The 23,497-nt window shown below is 40.7% G+C and overlaps 1 protein-coding gene across 1 annotated transcript; it reads right to left on the bottom strand.

Annotated features, from left to right (window-relative positions):
* Positions 1-5,952: 5,952 nt before the first annotated feature.
* Positions 5,953-21,898, bottom strand: LOC309704013 (ras-related protein Rab-38). Its single transcript, XM_082528964.1, has 4 exons — positions 21,121-21,898; positions 16,225-16,355; positions 10,768-10,917; positions 5,953-7,632 (listed from the first exon to the last, which is right to left on the bottom strand). Exons 1-4 carry the CDS (start codon positions 21,311-21,313, stop codon positions 7,414-7,416), a joined length of 693 nt encoding a protein of 230 aa, XP_082385090.1. The 5' UTR covers positions 21,314-21,898; the 3' UTR covers positions 5,953-7,413.
* Positions 21,899-23,497: the final 1,599 nt, after the last annotated feature.

Genomic DNA, 23,497 nt, shown 5'->3' with positions numbered 1-23,497 from the left:
AGAATTATTAGGCAAATGAGTATTTTGTCCACTTCATCGTCTTCATGCATGTTGTCTTACTCCAAGCTGTATAGGCTCGAAAGCCTACTACCAATTAAGCATATTAGGTGATGTGCATCTCTGTAATGAGAAGGGGTGTGGTCTAATGACATCAACACCCTATATCAGGTGTGCATAATTATTAGGCAACGTCCTTTCCTTTGGCAAAATGGGTCAAAAGAAGGACTTGACAGGCTCAGAAAAGTCAAAAATAGTGAGATATCTTGCAGAGGGATGCAGCAGTCTCAAAATTGCAAAGCTTCTGAAGCGTGATCATCGAACAATCAAGCGTTTCATTCAAAATAGTCAACAGGGTCGCAAGTAGCATGTGGAAAAGCCAAGGCGCAAAATAACTGCCCATGACCTGAGAAAAGTCAAGCGTGCAGCTGCCAAGATGCCACTTGCCACCAGTTTGGCCATATTTCAGAGCTGCAACATCACTGGAGTGCCCAAAAGCACAAGGTGTGCAATACTTAGAGACATGGCCAAGGTAAGAAAGGCTGAAAGACGACCACCACTGAACAAGACACACACGCTGAAACGTCAAGACTGGGCCAAGAAATATCTCAAGACTGGTTTTTCTAAGGTTTTATGGACTGATGAAATGAGAGTGAGTCTTGATGGGCCAGATGGATGGGCCCGTGGCTGGATTGGTAAAGGGCAGAGAGCTCCAGTCCGACTCAGACGCCAGCAAGGTGGAGGTGGAGTACTGGTTTGGGCTGGTATCATCAAAGATGAGCTTGTGGGGCCTTTTCGGGTTGAGGATGGAGTCAAGCTCAACTCCCAGTCCTACTGCCAGTTCCTGGAAGACACCTTCTTCAAGCAGTGGTACAGGAAGAAGTCTGCATCCTTCAAGAAAAACATGATTTTCATGCAGGACAATGCTCCATCACACGCGTCCAAGTACTCCACAGTGTGGCTGGCAAGAAAGGGTATAAAAGAAGAAAAACTAATGACATGGCCTCCTTGTTCACCTGATCTGAACCCCATTGAGAACCTGTGGTCCATCATCAAATGTGAGATTTACAAGGAGGGAAAACAGTACACCTCTCTGAACAGTGTCTGGGAGGCTGTGGTTGCTGCTGCACGCAATGTTGATGGTGAACAGATCAAAACACTGACAGAATCCATGGATGGCAGGCTTTTGAGTGTCCTTGCAAAGAAAGGTGGCTATATTGGTCGCTGATTTGTTTTTGTTTTGTTTTTGAATGTCAGAAATGTATATTTGTGAATGTGGAGATGTTATATTGGTTTCACTGGTAAAAATAAATAATTGAAATGGGTATATATTTGTTTTTTGTTAAGTTGCCTAATAATTATGCACAGTAATAGTCACCTGCACACACAGATATCCCCCTAAAATAGCTAAAACTAAAAACAAACTAAAAACTACTTCCACAAACATTCAGCTTTGATATTAATGAGTTTTTTGGGTTCATTGAGAACATGGTTGTTGTTCAATAATAAAATTATTCCTCAAAAATACAACTTGCCTAATAATTCTGCACTCCCTGTACATTTCTTTCCTCTATAATGCCACTTTTGATTTAGCTACATGACAAAACTCTTTCAGTATGTAAAAGTTTCATCTTATTTGTTATTTTTAGTTAATTATAATGATCCTGATAGTGACAAGTCTAAACTTTGTTCTTTTTCACTCATTTTTTAGTTTCTAACATTGCAATACAGCAGCTACCCATATTAAATTTTCAGGGTCGAAAAAGACTCATACACCCAAGTTTTGTCTTTATTTAAATTTTGATCTAGAATAATAAGAATAATGTCTGAAAATGTATAATAATAAATAACAATCAAACATAATCTGTGAGATTAAAATGTGTTTTATGGCTGGCTTTAAAGATTAAAGGGACAGAACCAATATTGTGAATTTCAATTTAGTTTTATTTATAGTGTCAAATCACAACAACGGTCAGCTCAAGGTGCTTTATATTGTAAGGCAGACCCTACAATAATACATACAGAGAAAAACCCAACAATCATATGACCCCTATGAGCAAACACTTTGGCGACAGTGGGAAGGTAAAACAGGAAGAAACCTTCGGCAGAACCAGGTTAAGAGCGGGATGGAAGATGTGGAAGAGAGACAGAGATAAATAACAGGTATGATTCAATGCAGAGAGGTTTATTAACACATAGTGAGTGAGAAAGGTGACTGGAAAGGAAAAACTCAATGCATCATGGGAATCCCCCATTGCAGCATAAGTAAGGGAGGATTCAGGGTCACCTGATCCAGCCCTAACTATATGCTTTAGCAGAAAGGAAATGTGGTGTGGGAAAGAGTAAAATAGGAGGATGATCTCAGAGTACAGAAAGGAGTGGAGATGTGCAGAATATTAGAGAGATTATGGAGACTTGAAAATACGAAGCAGAATCTTAAAATCATTGCCGTATTTTAGCTGCTGAAGGAAGGGGGTCCTATGAAAGCTGTTCTAATAAAAACACAACAGCTGCATTTTGAATCTGCTGAAATCTGTGTGGTAAGGCAGGAAGGATAGAATTACTTGATTGATATGAGATCAAACCAGAGCCTGTACTAGTATAGCATTACTGTTAGCTGTGAGGGAAGGGCATAGCCTATAGCCAGCTTTGTGCTTCAGTGTCACTGGCCATATAGTTTCAGCAGTAAACATGCAGCACTGTTATGTCTGTGCGGACATGTAGAGTAACAGGAACTCTGATGGTTTCTATGTAATTTCACAAGTATTCGTCTGGAAAGACATAAAAGTAAAGAATGGAAAAGAAATAAAAGTAAAAACTGCAAAAATGTTCAAGCTGTTCTATTTTTAACTGACACAATTATTATTTACAAGATTATATCAAGGAGAAAAAAGCAGCTGATGCTGATTAAATGGTACACTGTACCATGTACACAGTGCTCCTTGTTATTGTTTCCTGCTCCATAATTGTAACATCACAAGTTAAACACCAGGGGGCGCCATTGGGGTGTTTAAGGCTAGACTATCATAGGTAGCGCTCACTTTAGTTAAGTGGGCTGAAACAGTAAAACTTGCCTCTCTGCCAGCGTCAAGAAGTTTAACTGCACGTTTGAACTCTGAGATATCTTAATATGAGAAAAAGAAGCACAATTTCAACAGTGCGCCTCGTTTTTTCTACATGGTAAAGAAATGCTGCCGTAGTAAAAGAGAAATCTGTCAGCATGACTCTAACTTTAAGAAATTAATGTGTAAAATTACAGAAAACGTTCTGGTCATTACTGATAATGTCCTTAAATTATAAAACAGAAACTTCCCATTTTATTTTATTACTATTGTATTTTCTTTTTTTAAAAATGATTATGTTACACGTTGTAAAAAAACCTCAAACTTTAACCATAAAAACAATAGAAGAAATTGCAGTTAGAAGTCCAAAATGTTTGCCCTCATTCACATTGTCCAAAGCTGTCCAGTGGGCCAGATTGGAGTCATTGTGGGTCTGACTCTGGCCCCTGTGCCTTATATTTGACACCCTTGGTTTAAGACCAATAGTGAGGCCACTCCTTAATGCAACCCCTGACGGTTAAATTTAACATCAATAAATGAACCATAGTGTAAATCAAATTTGCTTATAATGGCTCTAGAATTGAGTAAAGAGTGGTTGTGATTCATGTAACATCAAGCACCGACTCAAAACCATCTTCAATCTGACTTTAATTTAGCTGCTCCGTGATTTAAATTTTACATCAATAATTCAGTTATCATTGAAAATTCACCAGGATCAGGATGTGAGAGATATATCTGGCCTTTCAGCTGATCACTGAAGCCTCATCAATGGTCAGTGAAAGGGTGGCTGTCAAGAAATTATTTTAAAGGTAGAGAAAAGGCTGAGGTATGGAAATTACTGGGAAAAAAAACCCTGTTGTCTGATGAGCTGATTAATAAAAATTTGACATTTTTGTCAAAGTCTGGAGGAGGCCAGGAGAGAAGTACGATTATACAAACTCTGGTTTGCGCTTTATATACTACACTTTTCCAACTAAATATACAGAAATGAGTTGTGGCCAAAGATGTTTAGACAGTACCAGGATCTATTGCACATTGCCCATTTTGTGCACATTAATAGCGGTGCAATTGTTTTAAATAAACTATAATTCCCAACAAACAGGAACAGTTCCTGCTGAAGATTAAAGCGTATACCTGTATACACTGGTTGCTTTGTGCACCACCTGCCATGTCCATTTTTGCTTGTTGTTACAGTGCTGGTAATTGCTGCAGTTTTCTCCTGAACGAGTAATAAAAACAAAAACAAATGCACGGTTATTACGTGTACCATAAAAGCACTATTCAGTTAATTATCTTAAAACAATACAAATCTTTACATCATCAAGGCTGGAGATCAAACATTAAGCGATCTCCTGCTGTGGTGCTGAGAAGAGCGCCAATAAACAGTCAGACTGTGTGCACACATTAATATGACAGGCTGGTTGCAGAAAGAAACGTTTTCTTCGCAGACTCATATATAATCTGACACAATCACCACTGTTCAAAGCATGCACATTGAAAAAGCATGACTATTGTGCTTCTACTGAAGCACTGTAGTGTGATGAGATTGCTTAAAGTTTTAAGTTTTGACATGTGTTAAATAACACAAATGTAAAAAAAACGTTTATTGTTAGTAAAGAAGAAACAGAAGAAGAAACAGGGACAGTTGACAGCAACGGCGGTGGTTCTCCTTTGTTTACATACCAATGCTCACTATCCGTTTACAGTGTCATGTAGCACAATTACATTTTAATTCGGTGGAAAATTAAAAACGGCTCATCAAATATGAACATTTGGTTGGATTGCCTTTGGTTTATAGTATTTTAGGGAAAATGGTGAGACCCCAGAGACAATGGAGATTAAATAGGGTGACCAACCGTCCTCTTTTTTTTGTGCACTTGTTGACTTGTAAAACCTATATGACAGTTTTTATTTTACCGTTCATTAACCACACAGAGAAGGCATAGTTTAAATATGTTAAAGTTTTCTTTAAGTAAACAGTATTATTAAAGTTCTTTATGACTGGCACAAGTGTCCTCTTTTTTTGGAAATCAAAATATGGCCACCCTAGGTTAAATAACCCAACTTTGCTTAAATTAAACCAAAGAAAATAAATAAAAATGTGGCGACCATGGCAGTGATGCAGTAGTTTGTGGTGACTTTAGCAGACAGACGAGCAGAGACGCCGACACCTGAAGAAATCACTTGGATGAGCGACGTTTCTCACACTGAAAATGCTACGAATCAACTTTGTGGACTTTCCTTAATTGGATAATTGAGCGCTCACAAGACCTGCTGCAAGAGCCGATGTCTCCCCTGCACCAGCAAGGCTTTCTTTGCTTATGTACTAAAGGAGATATTGAAAATGTTTCCACACTGCATGATGTTTAGCAAGAGGAAACTTATCTGTTACGAGGATGAATCCCAGAGGGCTTGATTACTCGCCAGTGCTCTGCCTCCACACAAAGCGCAGATGGTAACTGATCTCAGAGCAGTGGAACCTGAGCCAGCCAGCAGCAGCTTGTCTGATTTATCAACAATACACAACCAGAAACATTTGTCGGTTTCTCAGCTTGCCAACCCACATCCCCATGAAATTAACGGGTGCTACATATTTCAGTGGGGTTCAAGTCAAGCAGAGTCCAGCGTGCTTCTGCAGAGAACAGCCACTGAAGCCACAAGATAGCAGTAATTTAAAGGATGGATGCAAACAAGGGAAAATCTTTAGAATGGAACAGTGTTAGGGATTAAAACCTTGGTAAGACTTGTACCTTTTGCCTTAGACAAACACAACCGTGTTGCAGGGACACGATACTTTCTTGTGTATGATGTATAAAACAGTGCAGTTTATTTCTCATCAAACAAATTCAAACCTGCATAGATCATTAGTATTAAAGTGAAGTGGACACCAAACTCAAAAACTGCCAGTCTATTTCAGTTTTTGGGCTCCAGGTTTGCATTCATGTTGCACATATATAAACATTATGCTTCCTTGCTGGTCTCAGACGAGCTGGGGAGGTCTGACAACTCAAAGATTCAAAATTCACACCATCAATAATAATTATCAACAGTCTGGTGTTTGACATGGAAAATGCTATTTTGTTGCAGTATTGTGGACGATCATGGCAGAAAAATTGTCAGTACAGATGAACCCTATTCCACTCTTAATATGTCTGTGGCTCCTTAAGCTCCATAAAAAGTCACAGTTTGGTATATTTCTTGGCTAATAATATGCTATACATTACAGCTTACATGAAAAGCACACTTCAAATAACCCTCCTCAATCTCAGACAGACAGGATCTTGAGATATAAAAAGAAAGAAAACCACTGATCTATAGCACCACTAGTGGTCAAAAGCATATACAACGGCCTTTAAACTCCTCTCCTTTAGCTGAACACAACTTCCCCCTATAAACATTAAGAAATACTCCATCTTATACATAAAGTTGTTTTTTTAACAAATAAAGATCAAATACAGAACAACAAATCTTTTTAATTAAATATTAAAAATGAACAATAAGGAGCTACTTGGCACTGCTCTAAGGCAGCGGTCCCCAACCTTTTTTGCACCACGGACCGGTTTATGCCCGACAATATTTTCACGGACCGGCCTTTAAGGTGTCGCGGATAAATACAACGAAATAAAACTAGTACCGGTACCGAAAAAAAGAAGATTTATTCATAACATACCTGAAAAGACCCAGGAAAACCGAGTTAACGATAAAAATGATAACAAAATAACGCTGAAAACCGATAAAAACCCTGAAAACCATACATTTCACACCTGAGCCTCAACTCTCGCAGCCCGGTACCAAACAACTCACGTGTCCGAGGCCCGGGGGTTGGGGACCGCTGCTCTAAGGCAAACAGTAGTAACTTACAAAGCAGTCATAACTCAAAGCAATTTAAAGACTAAAAACTAAAAAACACTTGTTGGACAAAGTTGCAAATTTCACACACCTACTGTCTCTGCTACAATAGAAGCATCAATGCAAAAAAGAACAAAAAAAAAACAAAACTTAAAAATAGCAGACAAGATAAATACAAATTTTGGGAAAACATTATTTTGACAAATTTCCTTTAAAAGCCATAAAAAGTGCTATTGGTCACATTCTCCAAATAAGAGATTGCTGCAATGACTGAACTCATTTTGAATCAGAGTCCGATATAAAAACACAACAACTTAATTATTTGGTTAAAAATATTAGATGGATTTTTTTTCCTGAAAAATCTAAAAAAAAAACCCCAAAAACCCAGAAACATCAATTCTATTAAATTCTCTCAGGAAAGGTCAGTGAGGAGAAAGTGATGGAGAGTAGAGTCATCCACACCATCCTCTGCATGTTCCTGCAGTCTTTTGGTTCAGACAGTCCTTCAGTCCTGGTCTTGTTTTGGTTTAATTGACAGGCACCCCGAACATCCACCGAGTCCCTTCTCCTTTGTGTTGTAGTCAAAGCGAGGCAGAACAAGAACGCTGCCATCTGGATCGCCCTTACAGGCGCCACTGGTGGCTTCAGCCAGCGCTCTCTCCTCTTCCACAGACATGATGCTTTTCACCAAGCATGTGATGGCAGCGTCGATGTTGGTGTTGTCCTGGGGAGAGAAAGAGAGAGAGATAGGATGAAGCTGAAGGGTTGAAGAAGGTCGATGGAGGTAGAAATAGTGAAATGTCTTAACAGTAAAATCCACCATATTGTCCATTTAAGTATTTAAGGGTTGTCTTTAGGTGCTTAATCACTCAGGAAAAACTTGGACGAATGACTAAAACTCGTCTTGTTTGGATTTAAAAGAGCTCTGGGTAATGACCCAAAGAAAGAGATAATGGACACAAGCAGCAGGAACAAGCTTTCTCTGAAGGGTGGCTGGGCTCAGCTTATTGATAGAGTTAGGAACTTGGTCATTTCATTTTGGTCAAAGGGAGCCAGCTAAGTGAGCCACTTCCTGTATGTCCCGGGGTAGACCTAGGACACACTGGTGTCCTAGGTCTACCCCAGGACCGGCTTGGGAATGTCTCAGTGCTTTGTCTCTAAGAGCTGGAGGAGGTGGCTGAGGACAGGGAGGTTTGGGCATCTCTGCGCACATGTCTGCAGAGTCCAGAACAGCTGGAAAAGGGTGCATTTTCAATAGAATGGTGACCTACTGGGAACCACAGCTTCAACTTCATTTTGTCCTAAATTTGCTTTGCATGATTTACAGTTGCCTTGGTGCAGCAAAGATTATCTAACAAGGAAGAGACACATTAGCAGTCACAAAGAAAACACAGATATACTTCCTGCAGACCCGAACAACAACAACAACAAACAATGCAAAGATGTGCAATAGAGAACGTGTTCATTTAAGCCATCACCACGTGGCTTCTTTTTTTAAAACGCAGCTTTCTTGAGTTCGAGAGATACCGCTTACCCAGTATGTTCTCTGTTCACAACTTTCCCTCTAACAGTACAAAATCCTAACACTATTGTGGGTTAAATCAGTCTACACAAAATCATGTGATTGCTTTAACAAGTTGCCACACTGTTCCTCTTATGCCAACTCATTTTGTTATTATTTATTACCAATTTGCTTTTTTTGAGTTTGTATTGCAGCCCTTTAGCAGCAATTCCTATTTTCTTGTGCGTGTTGTGAACTGTAGGGGGATGAAATATTTCTGTATGCTCGTTCATTTAATGGCAATAAAGATCTTCTCGTTCTAATCATTTAACTCCTTTCTCTTTCAGGCCACCGTCTCTTTAAGGCAACTTTTTTCTGATTGGGTGCCCACTGGAAACAAAGGGTTTGAACAGCAGGGGGTGGAGCTTATGTGTGCCTGTGATGACCGTATTAGGGATTTCAGCTATTGCTGATGTTGAGTAAAAGAGTAAACAAACATTAAAATGGAGCATTCACGGTTGTCTGAATCCTGAGCTTTTGGCACGTACACTGAAACTTCATTACCTGAAACTCTGATAATCTTTAATGGGAGCAGCTACAGCTGAACATCTATATTAATCATTTTTCCATCGTAAAGGTGAAATATTTCAAATATTAACGTCTTTAAATAACTGATCAAATATTCTTTTTGTCTACAACATCTACTAAAAAAGGAAACTCACTAAAGTCTACTAGAGCGCTCCTCATTTCCTGAGGTGGTGTGTGTGTGTGTGTGTCTCAACTTGTTTCTGTTATGTAACGGGTAAAAAGAGGACATGAGGCTTTGAAGGTTCTGTAAGGTGAAGAATGAAAAGCTGTGCTTCCAGCCTTCCACCTTTAATTTAAATAAATTGGATCAACAGATGAGCCACAGTAAGCGCCGTGTTCTCACTTTTTTTTCCTTTTAAGATTTAACTGAATTCCAAGTTTTTCTGTTGGTACTTTTAGCCGATACGAACTAATTGAATTCTGCGAGTTGGCAGCTACGAGAGCCAGCTGTGACTGAATCATGAAAACTTATATAACTGGATATTATGTGAACATGGCATTCACTATAACCTGATGTACCTAACTTCTTTTCTTCTAACAGCCTAGAAGAAGACATGCTTTATATTTGTAAGGGGCCAGTATGTAAATGAGACGGTGCTGACAACACTGTTTTCAACCCTGTACCCTCTGGGTGTCATCACCCCAGGTCAGACTGTGGGCTTTTGAAGCTTTGGGGTTGAATTGTTTCTTTGGTTGATAGATAATTTTTTAATCCCAATTGTTCAATTGTTACAGCAGCACATGCGTATTAAGCTTAATATTTTCTAGAGTATTTTAGTATTTTGTTTTTTCTTAATTAATTAAATATATTCCTCAGTTTTATTCATTCTGAATGTTTCCTGGATAACACAGCGAAGTTCTTCTAATTGTCGGTGGTTCTCCATTTAGTTACAGTTCTCACTTCTTGTTTTATATTAATAGTTGTCTTGTCTCTAGAGTGTGTTTAGTTTTACTTCCCCTTCTGTCTCATTGTCTTAGATTACTGTCACCTGCCTCTTGTCACCCTTGCGAATACATAACAGTCTTCCTCTTAGTCTTTGTTAGCTTCCTCTATGCGCATTTTCCACTAAGTTTTGGATCGTGTTTGTGTTTCTGGTGGACTTTTCTGGTGGAAATTCAACAATACAAAATAAAGCTTTACCTAAAACCAACCTCCATTTGGGTTCCAAACACTCATTTGATTCATGACACCAGGGCTAAGAAAAAATGAAGCCATCGCAGGCGTGCTATATGCTGCAGTTCCTGTAGTGGCCACTTGAGGCTGCCTCTAAAAGCGAGTCGGTCCCCATTGACTCCCATGGTAAAATGCACATGCGTGCAGCAGAAATAAACATTTTTACAGCCTTACATTACTAGCTGCCTACAACATTTTTTAAATTTCTCATTCAGTATTTATTGGTCAAAAAACAAAATTTTCCCCTGGATACAAACTTTGGTGACCGTTAAGTTACAAATGGGGACATACGCTGATCGTGGAAATCTGAAGAATTGGGATATAAGAAAACATTTTTTTCCTTTCTTTTTAAAAAAAACTTGATCATAATCATCAGAATGATAATGAGAATAATAACTGTATATGTGATGATAATCATACAAAGTTTTGTTAAGATTGGCACACCAGTTGTGGAAGCGATACACACAGACATATATACACATGCTAAACTATAAGCTTTACAGTAAGACAGGGGGTGTGGCTTGTTTATTGTGACCAAATCTAACACCCATTAAATGCTGACAGGAAGACAGAAACAGAAAATAATCTCATCTTGCCTTGGCAGAGGTTTCATACCAGTCGACAAATCCGTACTCTTTGGAGAAGTTCTCCAGTTTGGGCAGCTTGGGGCACAAACCATGACGCCGCTGGTCACATTTGTTGGCCAACAGAACAGCTGGAACTGGCCTCCCATTGCTGAGGGCAACCTAATGAATCCCAGAGGAAGATGGAAAAAGAAATGCAATGAAAATTTACGAAAATAATTCATGATGAAGCAACAAAGACCTGTCGAAGCTTCCAGTAGATGAGCCTCAATTTGAAGTGCTTCACTGTAATCTGCAGTTTGTGAAGGGATACAGCAGCATCAAGTGATGGCATCTGTCTGTTATGTTATGCCTATTTATTTATCTATATTGATATCAGAGAGGCATCAGGCTTGTAATACAGTGATAAAAAAAATAAATACTGATTTGGCTATCTATTACATAGTTGATAGGCAGAGGGCACTGAGAGTAAGATGACAATATAAAACGGATTGCTTGCAGGGATGGGCCTCTGTCTGCAGCCCCTGCTGAGCATTACAGTTTCAGCTCAATGTTTCAATGTTAAGCTGTAATGTATGCAAATGTGCTTTTCGTCAATCTTACAGCCCTCAAAGCATAATTTGTATTTGTTAAGAAGAAGCTCTAAGCCTCACCGAAGATCTTTGAACATAGTTAGCATCAAGCTGGAAAAACACTGTCGGTAATAAAGGAGACATTTCTCACAAGGAAACACACATATGCACACACTATATATAGCCTTGACTTGTGGTCTTTGTTTTATACTTGTTTTTCTTCTCCTTAATGTCTTTATTGAGGTCTCTTCTTTTTCAGTGAAAAGTATTTTAAAAATAAGATTAAAAAAAGAAATACACCTCCAAATATAACTCTTTAACTGCTGGATGTGTAAAAGAAAACAAAACAACTTCACTTTTGTGTAAAGTACTTCTACTGCTTTGAAGTGGCAAATGAAATCAGTCAGTCAGTCAGCTGTCTGTCATTTGATACTAAGCTGACAGTAAGCTGGTCATTTGAGGACTGCTTCCTCATGACCAAACTGGAAAATAGCCCAGATTAGCAAACGGGGATTCTGGGGATTAGAGGAAATCAAGAAAAAACTAAATAAAAAATGAACACACAAAAATGTACAAAAGTTTATTTCCCATTATTTTTAGATCTTGAATACATATATTATCAAAACATATATATCGTAACAAAATGATATGTGTAGAATACAACTGTCTTTATCCCACCTGCTGCGTTCTCCCTGACATTGCTGAGTCACAAACTAGGCTAGCTATCCTGAATACAGTACTTCCAAAATGAATTAAACAAGGAAAAGTGAGGTAAAAAACAAAACAAAAAAAACCTCCACCACCAACAACAGGAAAACAGAAAAGGGGATGCACAACTATTGAGAAACCACTTTTTTTTTTTTTTTTTGGCTAAATCAGGATGAAAACACAACATTTAACTTTAAGCAGTGGCTTTCCACCAACACAAACAAGGCAGGCAATTGTTCAGTAAAATATAAAAATAGACATCAATTAAAGCCAAAGTAAAGTGACCACTCTTCTATCTCAGACAGTGCTCTGTCATAAAGCTTCTCCTGTCGCTTGTTTGCATCTATCGTTTAAATTGTTGACATCTTGTTGGCACAGTTGACCACAGTCTCTGGAAGCAGGCTCAACTCTGCTTGGCTTAGGTTCCACTGAAATATGAAATATGCAGTGCATCAGTTTTACAGGCATAGGTATCCTGCCAACAATGGCTAGAGGTTTTCAAGCTGCGAGACAAAGCACATGCATACTGTGGAGAAATGTTGGTCTTTCACTTTGACCTGATATGCTGCCTCTAACTCTGCTTTCACTGATCTAAGATCAGTTACAATCTGCAAAGTGAAATAGAACCAAGACTAGCAAGTAAACAAGCTTCTGTGATTTATCATCTTAAGTTAAAAGAAAAACATGAAAAAATTTTTTTTCTTATTTATTTTTCATATAATATAAGCTTCTAGTGAAAGCTATAAGGTGCCTTTTTTTAAGTAAGGTCTCTCCAGTGTGCATGATTGTGCGCATTCCAGTATCACATGTTTAATTATTAGAGAAAGAGGAAACAAAGCCTAGTGACTTGATCTGGGCTTGTCCGTTTAACCTGTTGAGCATGAGCCCCCAAACAAACCATTAGTTATGCTAGACTCTGGTTAATAAACTACATTAAGATTATGTACAACCCAAATTCCAAAAAGTAGGGATGCTGTGTAAAAAGATTTGCTTATTGTGAATCCGGTGGCAGCAACATGTCTCGAAAAAGTTGGGATGTGTGCAGCAAAAGACTAGAAAGGAAGAGCTGAAGGAATATTTTGCAGCTAATTAGGTTTGCTGCCAACAGGTTGGTCACATGATTGAGTAGAAAAAAGAGGCAGAGTTTTTCAGAAGTAAATATGAGCAGAGGTTCATGGGTTTTTCTTTGTTTTGCTGTTGTTTTTATTAACATTTTAAAATGTTCCAACTTTTTCAGAAAGTCTGATTTACTTCAATCCTACAACAATATTAGATTTTTCACCCTGATTCATGCAAATTTATTTGCCTCAGCCCCAAGTTTGTAGATTTTTATTCAGAGCAAAGAAATACATTTCTTAAAACTTTTTAAACTGCACTCATTTCCTCCTTCACAAAATCCTTGTGGTGGGGCGTGGCTTGCTGTGCCATGCAGGGAGGGCGGACGCACCTGCGTGGCATCCGCAAACATGCCCGCTGACTACAACAAGTGCGAGTGGTGGTGTATTGTGGTGTGATGCATCTGCGGCTGACAGCTGAGAGCTGCAGCCGCGGTCAATAAAGATGGCTCAAAACTATGACCTGTGGACTCAACGTGCCTTATTCCCACTAGGGCTGCCACGATTAGTCGATTAGTCACGATTACGACTAATTTAATAGTCGACACGTCGTTTGAAGCTTTGTAAGATCCCAAAAGATGCAGGGATAAGTAGTAGGATTTAAGAATGTAATAATGGACTGAAAAAGAAGATGGCAGCACTGCATGTCCAGGGATGCCCGCTGCCATTAAACCCCAAAGAAGAAGAAGCAGTGTCCGGTTTCATAGCTGTGTCCAAATTTAGCGGCCGCATCCTTCGGAGGCCGCATTTGTAGGCCAATTACGTTACAGCGACACGGCGAAGCATGCCCAAATTCGAAGACTCCTCCAAACACGGCCCAAAAATGCGTCCTTCATTTCTCCAGTTATGAAGGATGGGTCGGGTGTATGCTTCGTGGCCCAAACAATCCCAGAATTCATAGCGCGGCCCAGCCAATTCCAGTTTTCAACAATGGCGGCAGCTAGTTAGTTTTAATATATTTTTTTTTCTCTTTTTTTTTTTTAAATGTTAAACTTTATTAAGAAACCGTATACAGAACATGTATACAATCAGAACAAAATTAACATATGCCAGGGGGTGTAATACAAAGAATTACATACATTCAAATAATTTGTAATTACTACAAATAGTAATAGTTTTCATAGCCTTTTTGTTAAGTGATCCACTAATCAATTTTATGTAACATAAAACATCATTATAGTAATGTTTAAAATTAGGTTTTTTGTTACTGTATTTGCATTTGTGAAAATAAAATTTAGCTAAGATAACTAACAAGTTTAGTTAGTTTTAATATTACTCTTATAGGGCTTTGGAGCGTGATGTCACGGGGGTGGGCGTGGAAAGGATTTTGGCCTGATGCGCCATTTTCCCGGTCCAAACAAAGCGCAAGCGACAAAGGAGCGAAAGCACACACAACAGCCATGGTTCGTACTTGCTGCGTGGTCAGCTGCAATGTTCGATCGCACAACCGGCAAGAGAATAAGCTTAAAAAGGGTTTGTCTTTTTATTCTTTCCCAACCTGGAAGCAACATAAGGCAGCTCATATAGCGGACCTTACCAAACGAAGGCATCTAGCCTGGATAGCAGCCGTGAGACGAGCTGGTATCCAGTTCGCTTCCATGTCCAGATATCACTTAACTTACCGGACAATTTCATTCCGGTAAGTTCTATATATGTTCATATCACTCTTTATAGCTTAATAATATGATCGTTGGTGGTCTCGGAGGTTATAGAAATTGCGAACAAACATCGAATGGAGTGACTTTGCAGACATACGTGCTATGTAACGATTTGCTAATTCTTTCTCACAACTTTTGGGAAGCCTGCCTATGAAATGGCTGTAATATCTTGCCCGATTATCAATGTGGTAGTTTGCATCAACTTTACAATTGTGGGCACATAATATGACAACGAGATTTTAGCAGTTCATTGATAAATGTATAACATCAACTGTGGTAGGGGGTGAACCATGGCCATTACACTCGATGCACTCCAGCGATTTGTAATTACAAAACTGGTTCGCAGTGTAAGCGCTTACTCCACAAACAAGATATGTGAAGATATCGGGGTAGGACAGTGGCGGTAAGTCGTCTGGGTCTTTATTCCACTGCCATATTTCATATGGGTCCACATTTGCGATGCACTCTGGACGTAATAGGTCTCTATACCATCCGTTTTCTTTTGAGCTGCTTTTAAGCATGTTTCTTGTCGTCGTTGTTCCAACACACTGTGTTTGTTTTGATTTATGGACCCGGAAAATGGCACCGCGCTCCCACAATACATTGCGACGTGACGTCAACTCCTAAGCCCTATTATTCTTTCTGCTTCACAAAATAAACTTTTAACATATTTTCAGGCGAGAATGTAGCTGTGCAAACTTCAAATATCTGCTCGGTTTATCAAGACACCACATATCTGCAAAAGCGCTCCGACGTTTTCAGAGACGTCTGTTACCCACCAGCTCGACAGCTAGAGGGTTCAAGGGTCACTAGAGCCGGTGAGAACACCGGACTCCCAGCACATCATTTTCAACCCCCCCGCGGTGTTTCGCTACTCAGGTTGAACATGATATGCACTCAGATAATTTAAAAATGTTATTGTTTGGCTTTTTTCAGTGTTTTATTTGTTCCTCAGTAAATCGGTTTGGCTGAGATTAAAGTTATAGTTTTACACAGCTGAATAAACGTCAAACAGAGAACTGATTAAACAGAAGTGTGAGATGGGAGAGAATTTACTCCAGTGTCCTGTTATACTTTACATGGAAAGAACAGACGGCCGAGTTTATTAAACTCCACCGAGACAATCTGCAAATTTCGTTAAACTTTAATAAACTATCATCTTGTCTTTATTTTTAGTTAGCACATACTGTACCTTAAACACTTAAAGCTGTAAGCTAATGATAGTTATCTAAGAGCAGATGCTGCTGGTGCAATAAGCTGTAGTTTTACGTCCAATAGACGCATGATCTGATTAGTCGACTAATCGCAAAAATAATCGGTGACTAGTCGACTATCAAAATAATCGTTTGTGGCAGCCCTAATTCCCACCACACTCCTCTTCTCAATTCTCCACCTCCTTCATCTCTGATTTTTTACCTTTGAGTCCAGGTCTCCTTTCCATTTAAGGATGGCCTGAAACGTGGACAGCCGGGTCATGTCGAAGACGACGAGCGCACCCACGGCCTCTCTGTAGTACACACGGGTCATGTTGCCATATCGTTCCTGCCCTTTTTAAAGAAAACAGAAGACAAACCCAGGCCAATGTTAATTTACAGAAGAGACTTTTTAAAAAAAAAATTTAAAGCAGAAAAATAGAAAAAAAAGGAGAGAAGAACGGGAGCAACGGTGAACAGACAACGCTGCTTCTGTAAGAAAGCACACAGCGCCAAAAAAGACAAAGCAGAGGGAGGTACATAAACAAATATACAATTTTGCTATGTGTTCGCAGCATATGATAGGATATGAGTGACTGTGTGTTTGACACAGACCATACTTGAAAAATGAGTTTGAGAGATCGCAATGTTACAGACCCGCACCTAGCAGAGAGGTAGAAAGTGAGTAAAACTAGAGGGGAGAAATGTGACATGAGCCAGAGACCGTGCTTATCAATGCTTATCCCTAAAAGCCTTGGTCTCTAAGTTTTACGTAAAATTGAAAGGCAGTCTGCGCTGCCACGCAGCCCCGCCTACCTACCTCTGGGTAGTGCTCCTGCCTCCAAAGATCCTACATGTACGGTGATGTGTGGTGAGATGTGACTATGGTGTCATTAAAAAGGGAGAAACAGATGACCGCACACCACACCCAGCAAAGCCACTTGAATGGTCCAACCCGTCCTATTTGTGTGAGTGATGTGTTGTCAGAGGAAGCGGGGGAAGGAGAGGACTAGGCCTGGAGGAGAGAGCCAGCAAAGCACCCCCCATTTCGAGGAGGCGAGGAACAGCAGATCCGGGACTCATGTTGACTGGAACCCCACACAGCAGCCCCCACTGCAAAGAGTAGTCCAGCTGGATTTCTCAAAGCCCAGCACGAGCACCTCACTCAACCAACAATGAAGACAAAAAAGCACAACAGACCAGCCAGAGTCTGACATACGCCACAGCACCAAGCCATCTAAAGTGATGATAGCTTGGGTGATCACATCAGTTTCTGAGGGTCACACCATTAATACCAAAACTGGTCACTTTTCATAATAATAACTAACATCTTTGCCAGTATCAAACATTTAGCCCTAGTTTCCCAGCACAATAAGACACTTTTTTTTTTTGTATACAGGAACTGCATATGTTCTTCTCACTGCTGACAGACACACACACTTGTTAAAAAAATGTTGCAAATGAGAGAAGCATGTGTGTGAACATTTCAGTCTCTATCCTGGAAACTAACTTGCTCCACATGATCCCAATATACCGGTGAATCAGCAGTGGAGCATCTGACACACACAGACACACAACCCTGCGCATGCGCCCAAACACCGAGCACACAAACTGTCTCCTAAAAGCAGATGGTACCTTTCCCTTTTTTTCTGCACACCATCTGATCAGTACTAATAGTATGAGGTCAAAGGTCAACACCACCAATGACCAATGTTTTCAGAATTTAAAATAAGCAAGTCCGGCAATCTAAAAACCAGGAGACCGTGTTCACTCAAAGGTAAATGTACACATGATCATTATTTTTTGTATATAACAGTTTATGTAAATAGACCAGAACATGTGTAATATCCTTTTATTTTTTGTTGTTGTGCTCCTACGAGACTGACATCGCTCTTGCATCCTATGTGTATAATGCGACAGGCAGAGTCAACACCACGTGAGAGCTCCACCCAACAGGCAGCTCATACACCCCTCTGCATTTAATCAGCGTTATCATTAATATCTAAATCTCTTCCACAGCGTGTCTTTTCCCCGCCTTCCCCCTCACCCCCAGCAGATGGCCGCCGGTCCCTGAGTCTCGTTCTGCTGGACATTTCTTCTTGTTAAAAGGGAGTTTTTCTTTCCTTCTGTTGCCAAAATGCTAGATCATGGGGGTGTCATCTGATTGTTGGCTCCTATGGATTGGAACCAGCATGGAAAGCAAACATGACAACTAAAAACAAAACAAAGACAACAACAATAATAACATCTGTCTATCACACACAACGCCTACTATGTTAAAGTAATAAACACCATGTTTTTTTGTGGGTGAGGGAAGTCGTGATGTCACCATATCAGAAACGAAAACACAAAAAGAAGACATTATAACTTATAAAAAAATGACTATACAGAGAGAACATCTATGTAAAAGCACTCTGTGAAGGCTGACCTAAAAAGAACGTACACCAACTCACATTTTTTTATCTTGACATTTGTAACTATAAAACATTCAAATGGGAAAATGCAAAAACTTTGTGACTTGAAAACGCTCCTCGTGACCCTGAACAACCGGCTTCCCTATATTAAGAAAAGCCAGCACAGAACAGCTGTACGGTCACCACATCCACACCGTGAGGACAACATGCCGGCTGTTTGTGTGACCGCAGCAGCTTCATTGTCGTTTAGCAGCAAGTCGTGACCTGCCTCGCTGCTAAAGTCCGCCTAGAAAACAGCCTCAGCCGGACCTTTTCATTTAAATGATAACTCTTATCAGCTGGCACGTCACTCAGCACACACAGTGTGTGTGTCTTTGTGTGTCTGTGTGTGTGAGAGGGAGACAGCAGTGAGACCGGAAAGAAAGGAGTTCCCAAAAAATCTAATTACATGCAATTAAAGAGACACATGGGAGGGTTTTATAAGCTGAATACAGAGAGCTTGTTATGTGCCTCTGCAGGAATGATGGCTGACCACATTTTTTTTTTCAAGGCCACTTCTCAAATTGTGCAACATAATTGTTAGATGCATCAGCAAAAAGCAGCTGAAGAGTGTGAAAATGCAGATTACTGCACGTTTGTTCTGGGGTTTACTGCTTACTTGCATTGAGCACAGTACAGATGCATTTGCTTAACTTTGAGCGAGTTTGTTTATATGTATAGTGGTACTTTACTTTTACAAAGTACTTTCTAACAGATGCCTGACGCTGTCACATGTTGGCTTACTCTTGCAGCATCGGCATACGCCACAGCTCCAGGAGCAGCATACCACTGACCACTCTGTGATCTCCGAGCTTCTGGGAATTTACTCAACTTGACTTTAAGATTCTGTTACTTTTATGCTGCGTTATGCTTCTGATGTCAGAGGAAAGTGTCTCTAAATTCACAAGGGAAGTAAACACAGTTATCTCCCCCTCAGCCATCTACAACATGACATGTTGCAGAACCAGAAGTGAAACATGTAATTCACCTAATAAATGTGTTTGAGGGACTCGTTGAAGATATCTGTACTTATTATGAATGGAAGACGTCTGCTTATAAAGAGTGCATCTTTGTACGGGAGTACGTTTTGACATTTGTGCCATTTTAAAAGAAAGAGTCTGACTGCGTGATAATCATGCAGGACAAAAAAAATGCACACTGCAAGTTCGGAAATATTCTAAGATTATTGATTAAGTAACAAAACCCATCTTCTTCTTCTGTTGTTACAATAGATAATCTGCATCCTCATCTATTACAATGATCCTCCTTCATCACATCCATGAAACTCCTCTGTGGCCCTCCTGCTTTGTCCAGTATATCCAGTGTCCCTCTCCTGCACATGTCCAAACCATCTCGGTCTTGTCTCTCTAACTGTGTCTCTGTCTTATACACATTGTTTACAGTCTTGAACTTTCCTAAAGATGTTTTTTTCCCTAGAATTTACCCAGAACAGGTGCACGTATCCAGTGCAGTTCTATTAGACATCTTTAACCTGCCAAATTCCTCACATCCACACGAGGATGAGGAACAGGAAGAGGTGAGCAAGCTGGCAGGTTGAAGAATCTGTGTACCAGACTCTTCTTGGGTGCGACGGCAGCAACTAATGTCTTGTGTGTCCTGCCGTGTGCTGTGTTCAAGACACTCTACTGTAAGTAATCCTGACCCGACTGTCCCAAAATGACCCCCAAGCTTATGGATGAAGACGACTGTACGTGACTATGACCCTCACACTGCTCTCTCTATCTCTATGTCATGTTTAGTCAGTGGTGGATGACGTGACGTGGTCAGTCCCTTTGCTTTCACTGCAGCAGTACGCCTTCAGATTCGTGGGCTCGTATTATTGGGTTACAAGTACTGATGCAGTTCTGAGTAAACATCAGTCTGCTGTTGCAGCTGGTGAAAGGGGAACTCGGCCAAGGTCATGTTTTCAGTGCTATTTGTCTGCATGCCTGTGGAGCAACAGGTTCTTCGGAGGATTTGTAAAGGAAGTTCTTATGAAATGCGGGTCCTGTATACGTTGCACATTACTGGTTACATCTTTCTATAGTCGCTGTAGGTCGAGCAACGCTATATTACAGATAATGCATGCAGCCCAACTCTCCTGGTTTATTACCTCCTTACTTGTTGTCCATACTTGCACTGGTCTCTATTTCTTGTTCTAACTGCACTTTGTGTGCACCACGGACCCTGAGCTTCATATTTTCGTCTCTCTGTGTACTTGTATGTGGCTGAGATGACAGGAGAGTTCACTTGGCATTACTGAGATACAGCTTTGACCTTTGAGCCTCGATGGACGTTTGAAGCTTGCATAATTCTGAGGGACACAGAGTCCCCCCCCCTTTTTTTTTTTAAAACACAACGCCACAAGGTGGAGTTAACTTTTTATTGGTTTGCTGAGGTCATTAGGAGCCGATTTTCATGCAACTTTGTAGCAACATGGTGCATGCGCAAAGGAACAGCTCGATAAAATTTGGTGTGGATCTGACGTGTTTTGGAAAAATATCCAGATATTTACGTTGGGTTTGGTTGAGTGGAGAGTTGTCATCTGCATCTACTACTAAAAACCTTTCGTGATAGTGTTTCTTGAGTGGGTGAGTGAGTGAGCATTAACCTGTACAGCGGTGTGTCATTCCACCCACAAAACAATAACAGTATGGTTCACGTACCGGCGATGTCCCACAGCTGCAGCCTCACCACTGTTTTGTGGTCCCAGTTGAGCACTTTGAGTGCGAAGTCCACTCCGATGGTGGCCCGGTAATGCTGGGAGAACACCTGGTGGACGTAGCGCTTTATGATGGACGTTTTGCCAACTCCCAGGTCGCCGATCACCAAAACTTTGAGCAGGCGTTCGCGCTGCATGATTACTGAAGACCCCGGTTACGAATTCCGCGTGAACGAGACGTGCAAAAACTGCGAAGAGTGTCACGCTTTTAAATAGTGGATTCTCGCATAAAAACAAACACCATCGAGAACTCCCCGAGAGCAACTTTGAAGCGCAATAAGGTTTTTAAAACAGGTTTTCGCAAATAAATAAAACAGAACGCGCTATTAAAGTAGATCAGGCGCAAATGACAACAAGTGCGCATATCTTAATGTTCATGTTAAAAGTTATAAATGAAAGCGAGTGTGCCCGAGAGCCGCAGATGCACAAGGGGAGGCGGCACAGGAGTGATCTCATGTAACAGTCCACAGCTGATGACTGCTGACCTCGATGACGTCCCGGGACGCTGGTGCTCACATCTCCGTGGCCGCTCTATGTCCCGGCCAAACACCCACGAGCTGTTTCACAATTTAAACAGTGAAATGGAAAAGAAGAAGATCACGCTTTACGTAAAACTCTGATGAGATAAGGACGAGAAAAAACGAGGCGCTGTTATCTGATGAGTCTGCGGTCTGTGCGCGCTTCTGCAGCAGTTTGCTCTACTGCCACGACTTCAGAGAACAAACTGCGTTTCTGACAGCAGCTCACTGTCTTATAAAGTCACGCCCACATACTGTGTGTGTGTGTGTGTGTGTGTGCTTTTCAAACGCACAGCGCGCATATTAAACGCTGTGATGTGCAGAGGATGGACACACAAACAGGAACAGTTCTGAGGCACTCTGACACCTTCTTCGGTCTAAGTTTAGTTTCCTCTGCTGTCATTGTACTCGCCCTATCTGTTGGTCTTTGCTCAGGGGAACTCAGTGGTTTTACATGAAGTGCTATTTACTTAAAATGACTCAGTAAACCAGCAGAAAATACAGCGAACAAGTTCAGAAGGTGCAGGCAGTGTGTTAAAAGCTTGGTGGATGGGACAGTGCAAAAGTATGAGACGAGGAGTGAGCAGAGGGAACTTTCAGATCCAGGGCTGAGGGTTTTCATCAGCTTGACTTTGTTTTCTATGAGTAGGTTTGGCTTTAAGTCAGCAGAGTCCGGGGTTACAGGTGCATCGTTCTCCTGTGTTAGTGTCGCTTCAGGCTGAATTCTTTTTGTGCTTGCAGATCACTTAGATCCTTTTTTGCACGGAAACATGTTTGAAATAAATTATAAATCCTCCGAGCCAAACACAAACCAGTGCGTTACTTAACATGCTGTGCTCCCTCTGCTGACTGGAGTCTACCATGGGACAGCAGCTCTGGGTTTCTGGGGGCTGATTGGGTGACTGGGCTGATTTGTCACACAGGTTTGGGAAACACTTGTAGTATTTTCTGTGTTTAGCAGGTAGTTAGTTTAAGGATCCCAGATAACTGGAGGCTCAGCCTGTCTCAGTTTATTCTGCTTGATCACCGGTCAGCTGTGCCTCGGGTGGAAGAGCCGATCATCTAACAAGCAGAAGGTCAGCGGATCCCTGATGACTGATGGTCACATTGAAGAATTCTTGGGAAAGATACTGAACCCCGAGTTTCCCCTGAAGCATCAATCAGAGTTTGAGTGTGTGTGTGAATGTTGGATAAAGCCATGGATTAAAAACACTGTATGAATGGGACTTGCAGTAGAAATCACTTTGCACCCAACTGAGTAGAAAGGCAGTGTGTGAGTAACTATCCAGTCAAGCTGCGTCTCTCTACAGTCAGCAGGTGAGCTGTTGTTTACATCTCCTAGCCACGAGGACTCCCGTCTTCACTATCCCACATCAGCTCTGTGACATTTCAGTCAGACCTCTATCACATTTTCCCTTTTGTTTTCTGTGCCCACATTTAAAAAGCACCTGACCCACGCAGCACAATCACTCTTTAAATCAGCTGCTGTGGCTCAGCAGGTCGCCTGCTAACTCGAAGCTCCATGGTTTGAGCCTCAACTCCTCTAGTCTACACGCCGAAGTATCGTTGGACAAAATACTGAATGTCCATTGGAGTGTAAGTGTGTGAGGGTTAGGTGAAAGTGCTTAAGCACAGATTTAAAAAAGTAATACAGAGAACATTTCATGTGAATGAGTTACATTGTGGATTCTCTGAGTGATATCTGACTTTATAACAGGTTTATTTTTATTGTTTGTTTATTATTTATTTATGTCCCCACAGCAGAAGCATGAGTAACACACACACACACACACACACACACAC

The sequence above is a fragment of the Aulonocara stuartgranti genome (assembly GCF_965226115.1).
Source record: "Aulonocara stuartgranti genome assembly, chromosome: 3".
Lineage (NCBI taxonomy): Eukaryota > Metazoa > Chordata > Actinopteri > Cichliformes > Cichlidae > Aulonocara > Aulonocara stuartgranti.
The sequence above is the reverse complement of the archived record's forward strand: the minus strand, read 5'-3'. Positions and strand labels throughout refer to the sequence as shown.

Bases quoted from the DNA above. Each gene is read 5' to 3' on its own strand.
- LOC309704013 (XM_082528964.1), bottom strand. From the start codon at position 21,313: ATGCAGCGCGAACGCCTGCTCAAAGTTTTGGTGATCGGCGACCTGGGA. The intron at 16,356-21,120 runs GTACGTGAACCA...TTCTTTAAAAAG, and splicing joins GCAGCTGTGGGACATCGCCG to GGCAGGAACGATATGGCAAC. The intron at 10,918-16,224 runs GTAAAAAATCAG...GGGATTCATTAG, and splicing joins AAGGAGACCTGGACTCAAAG to GTTGCCCTCAGCAATGGGAG.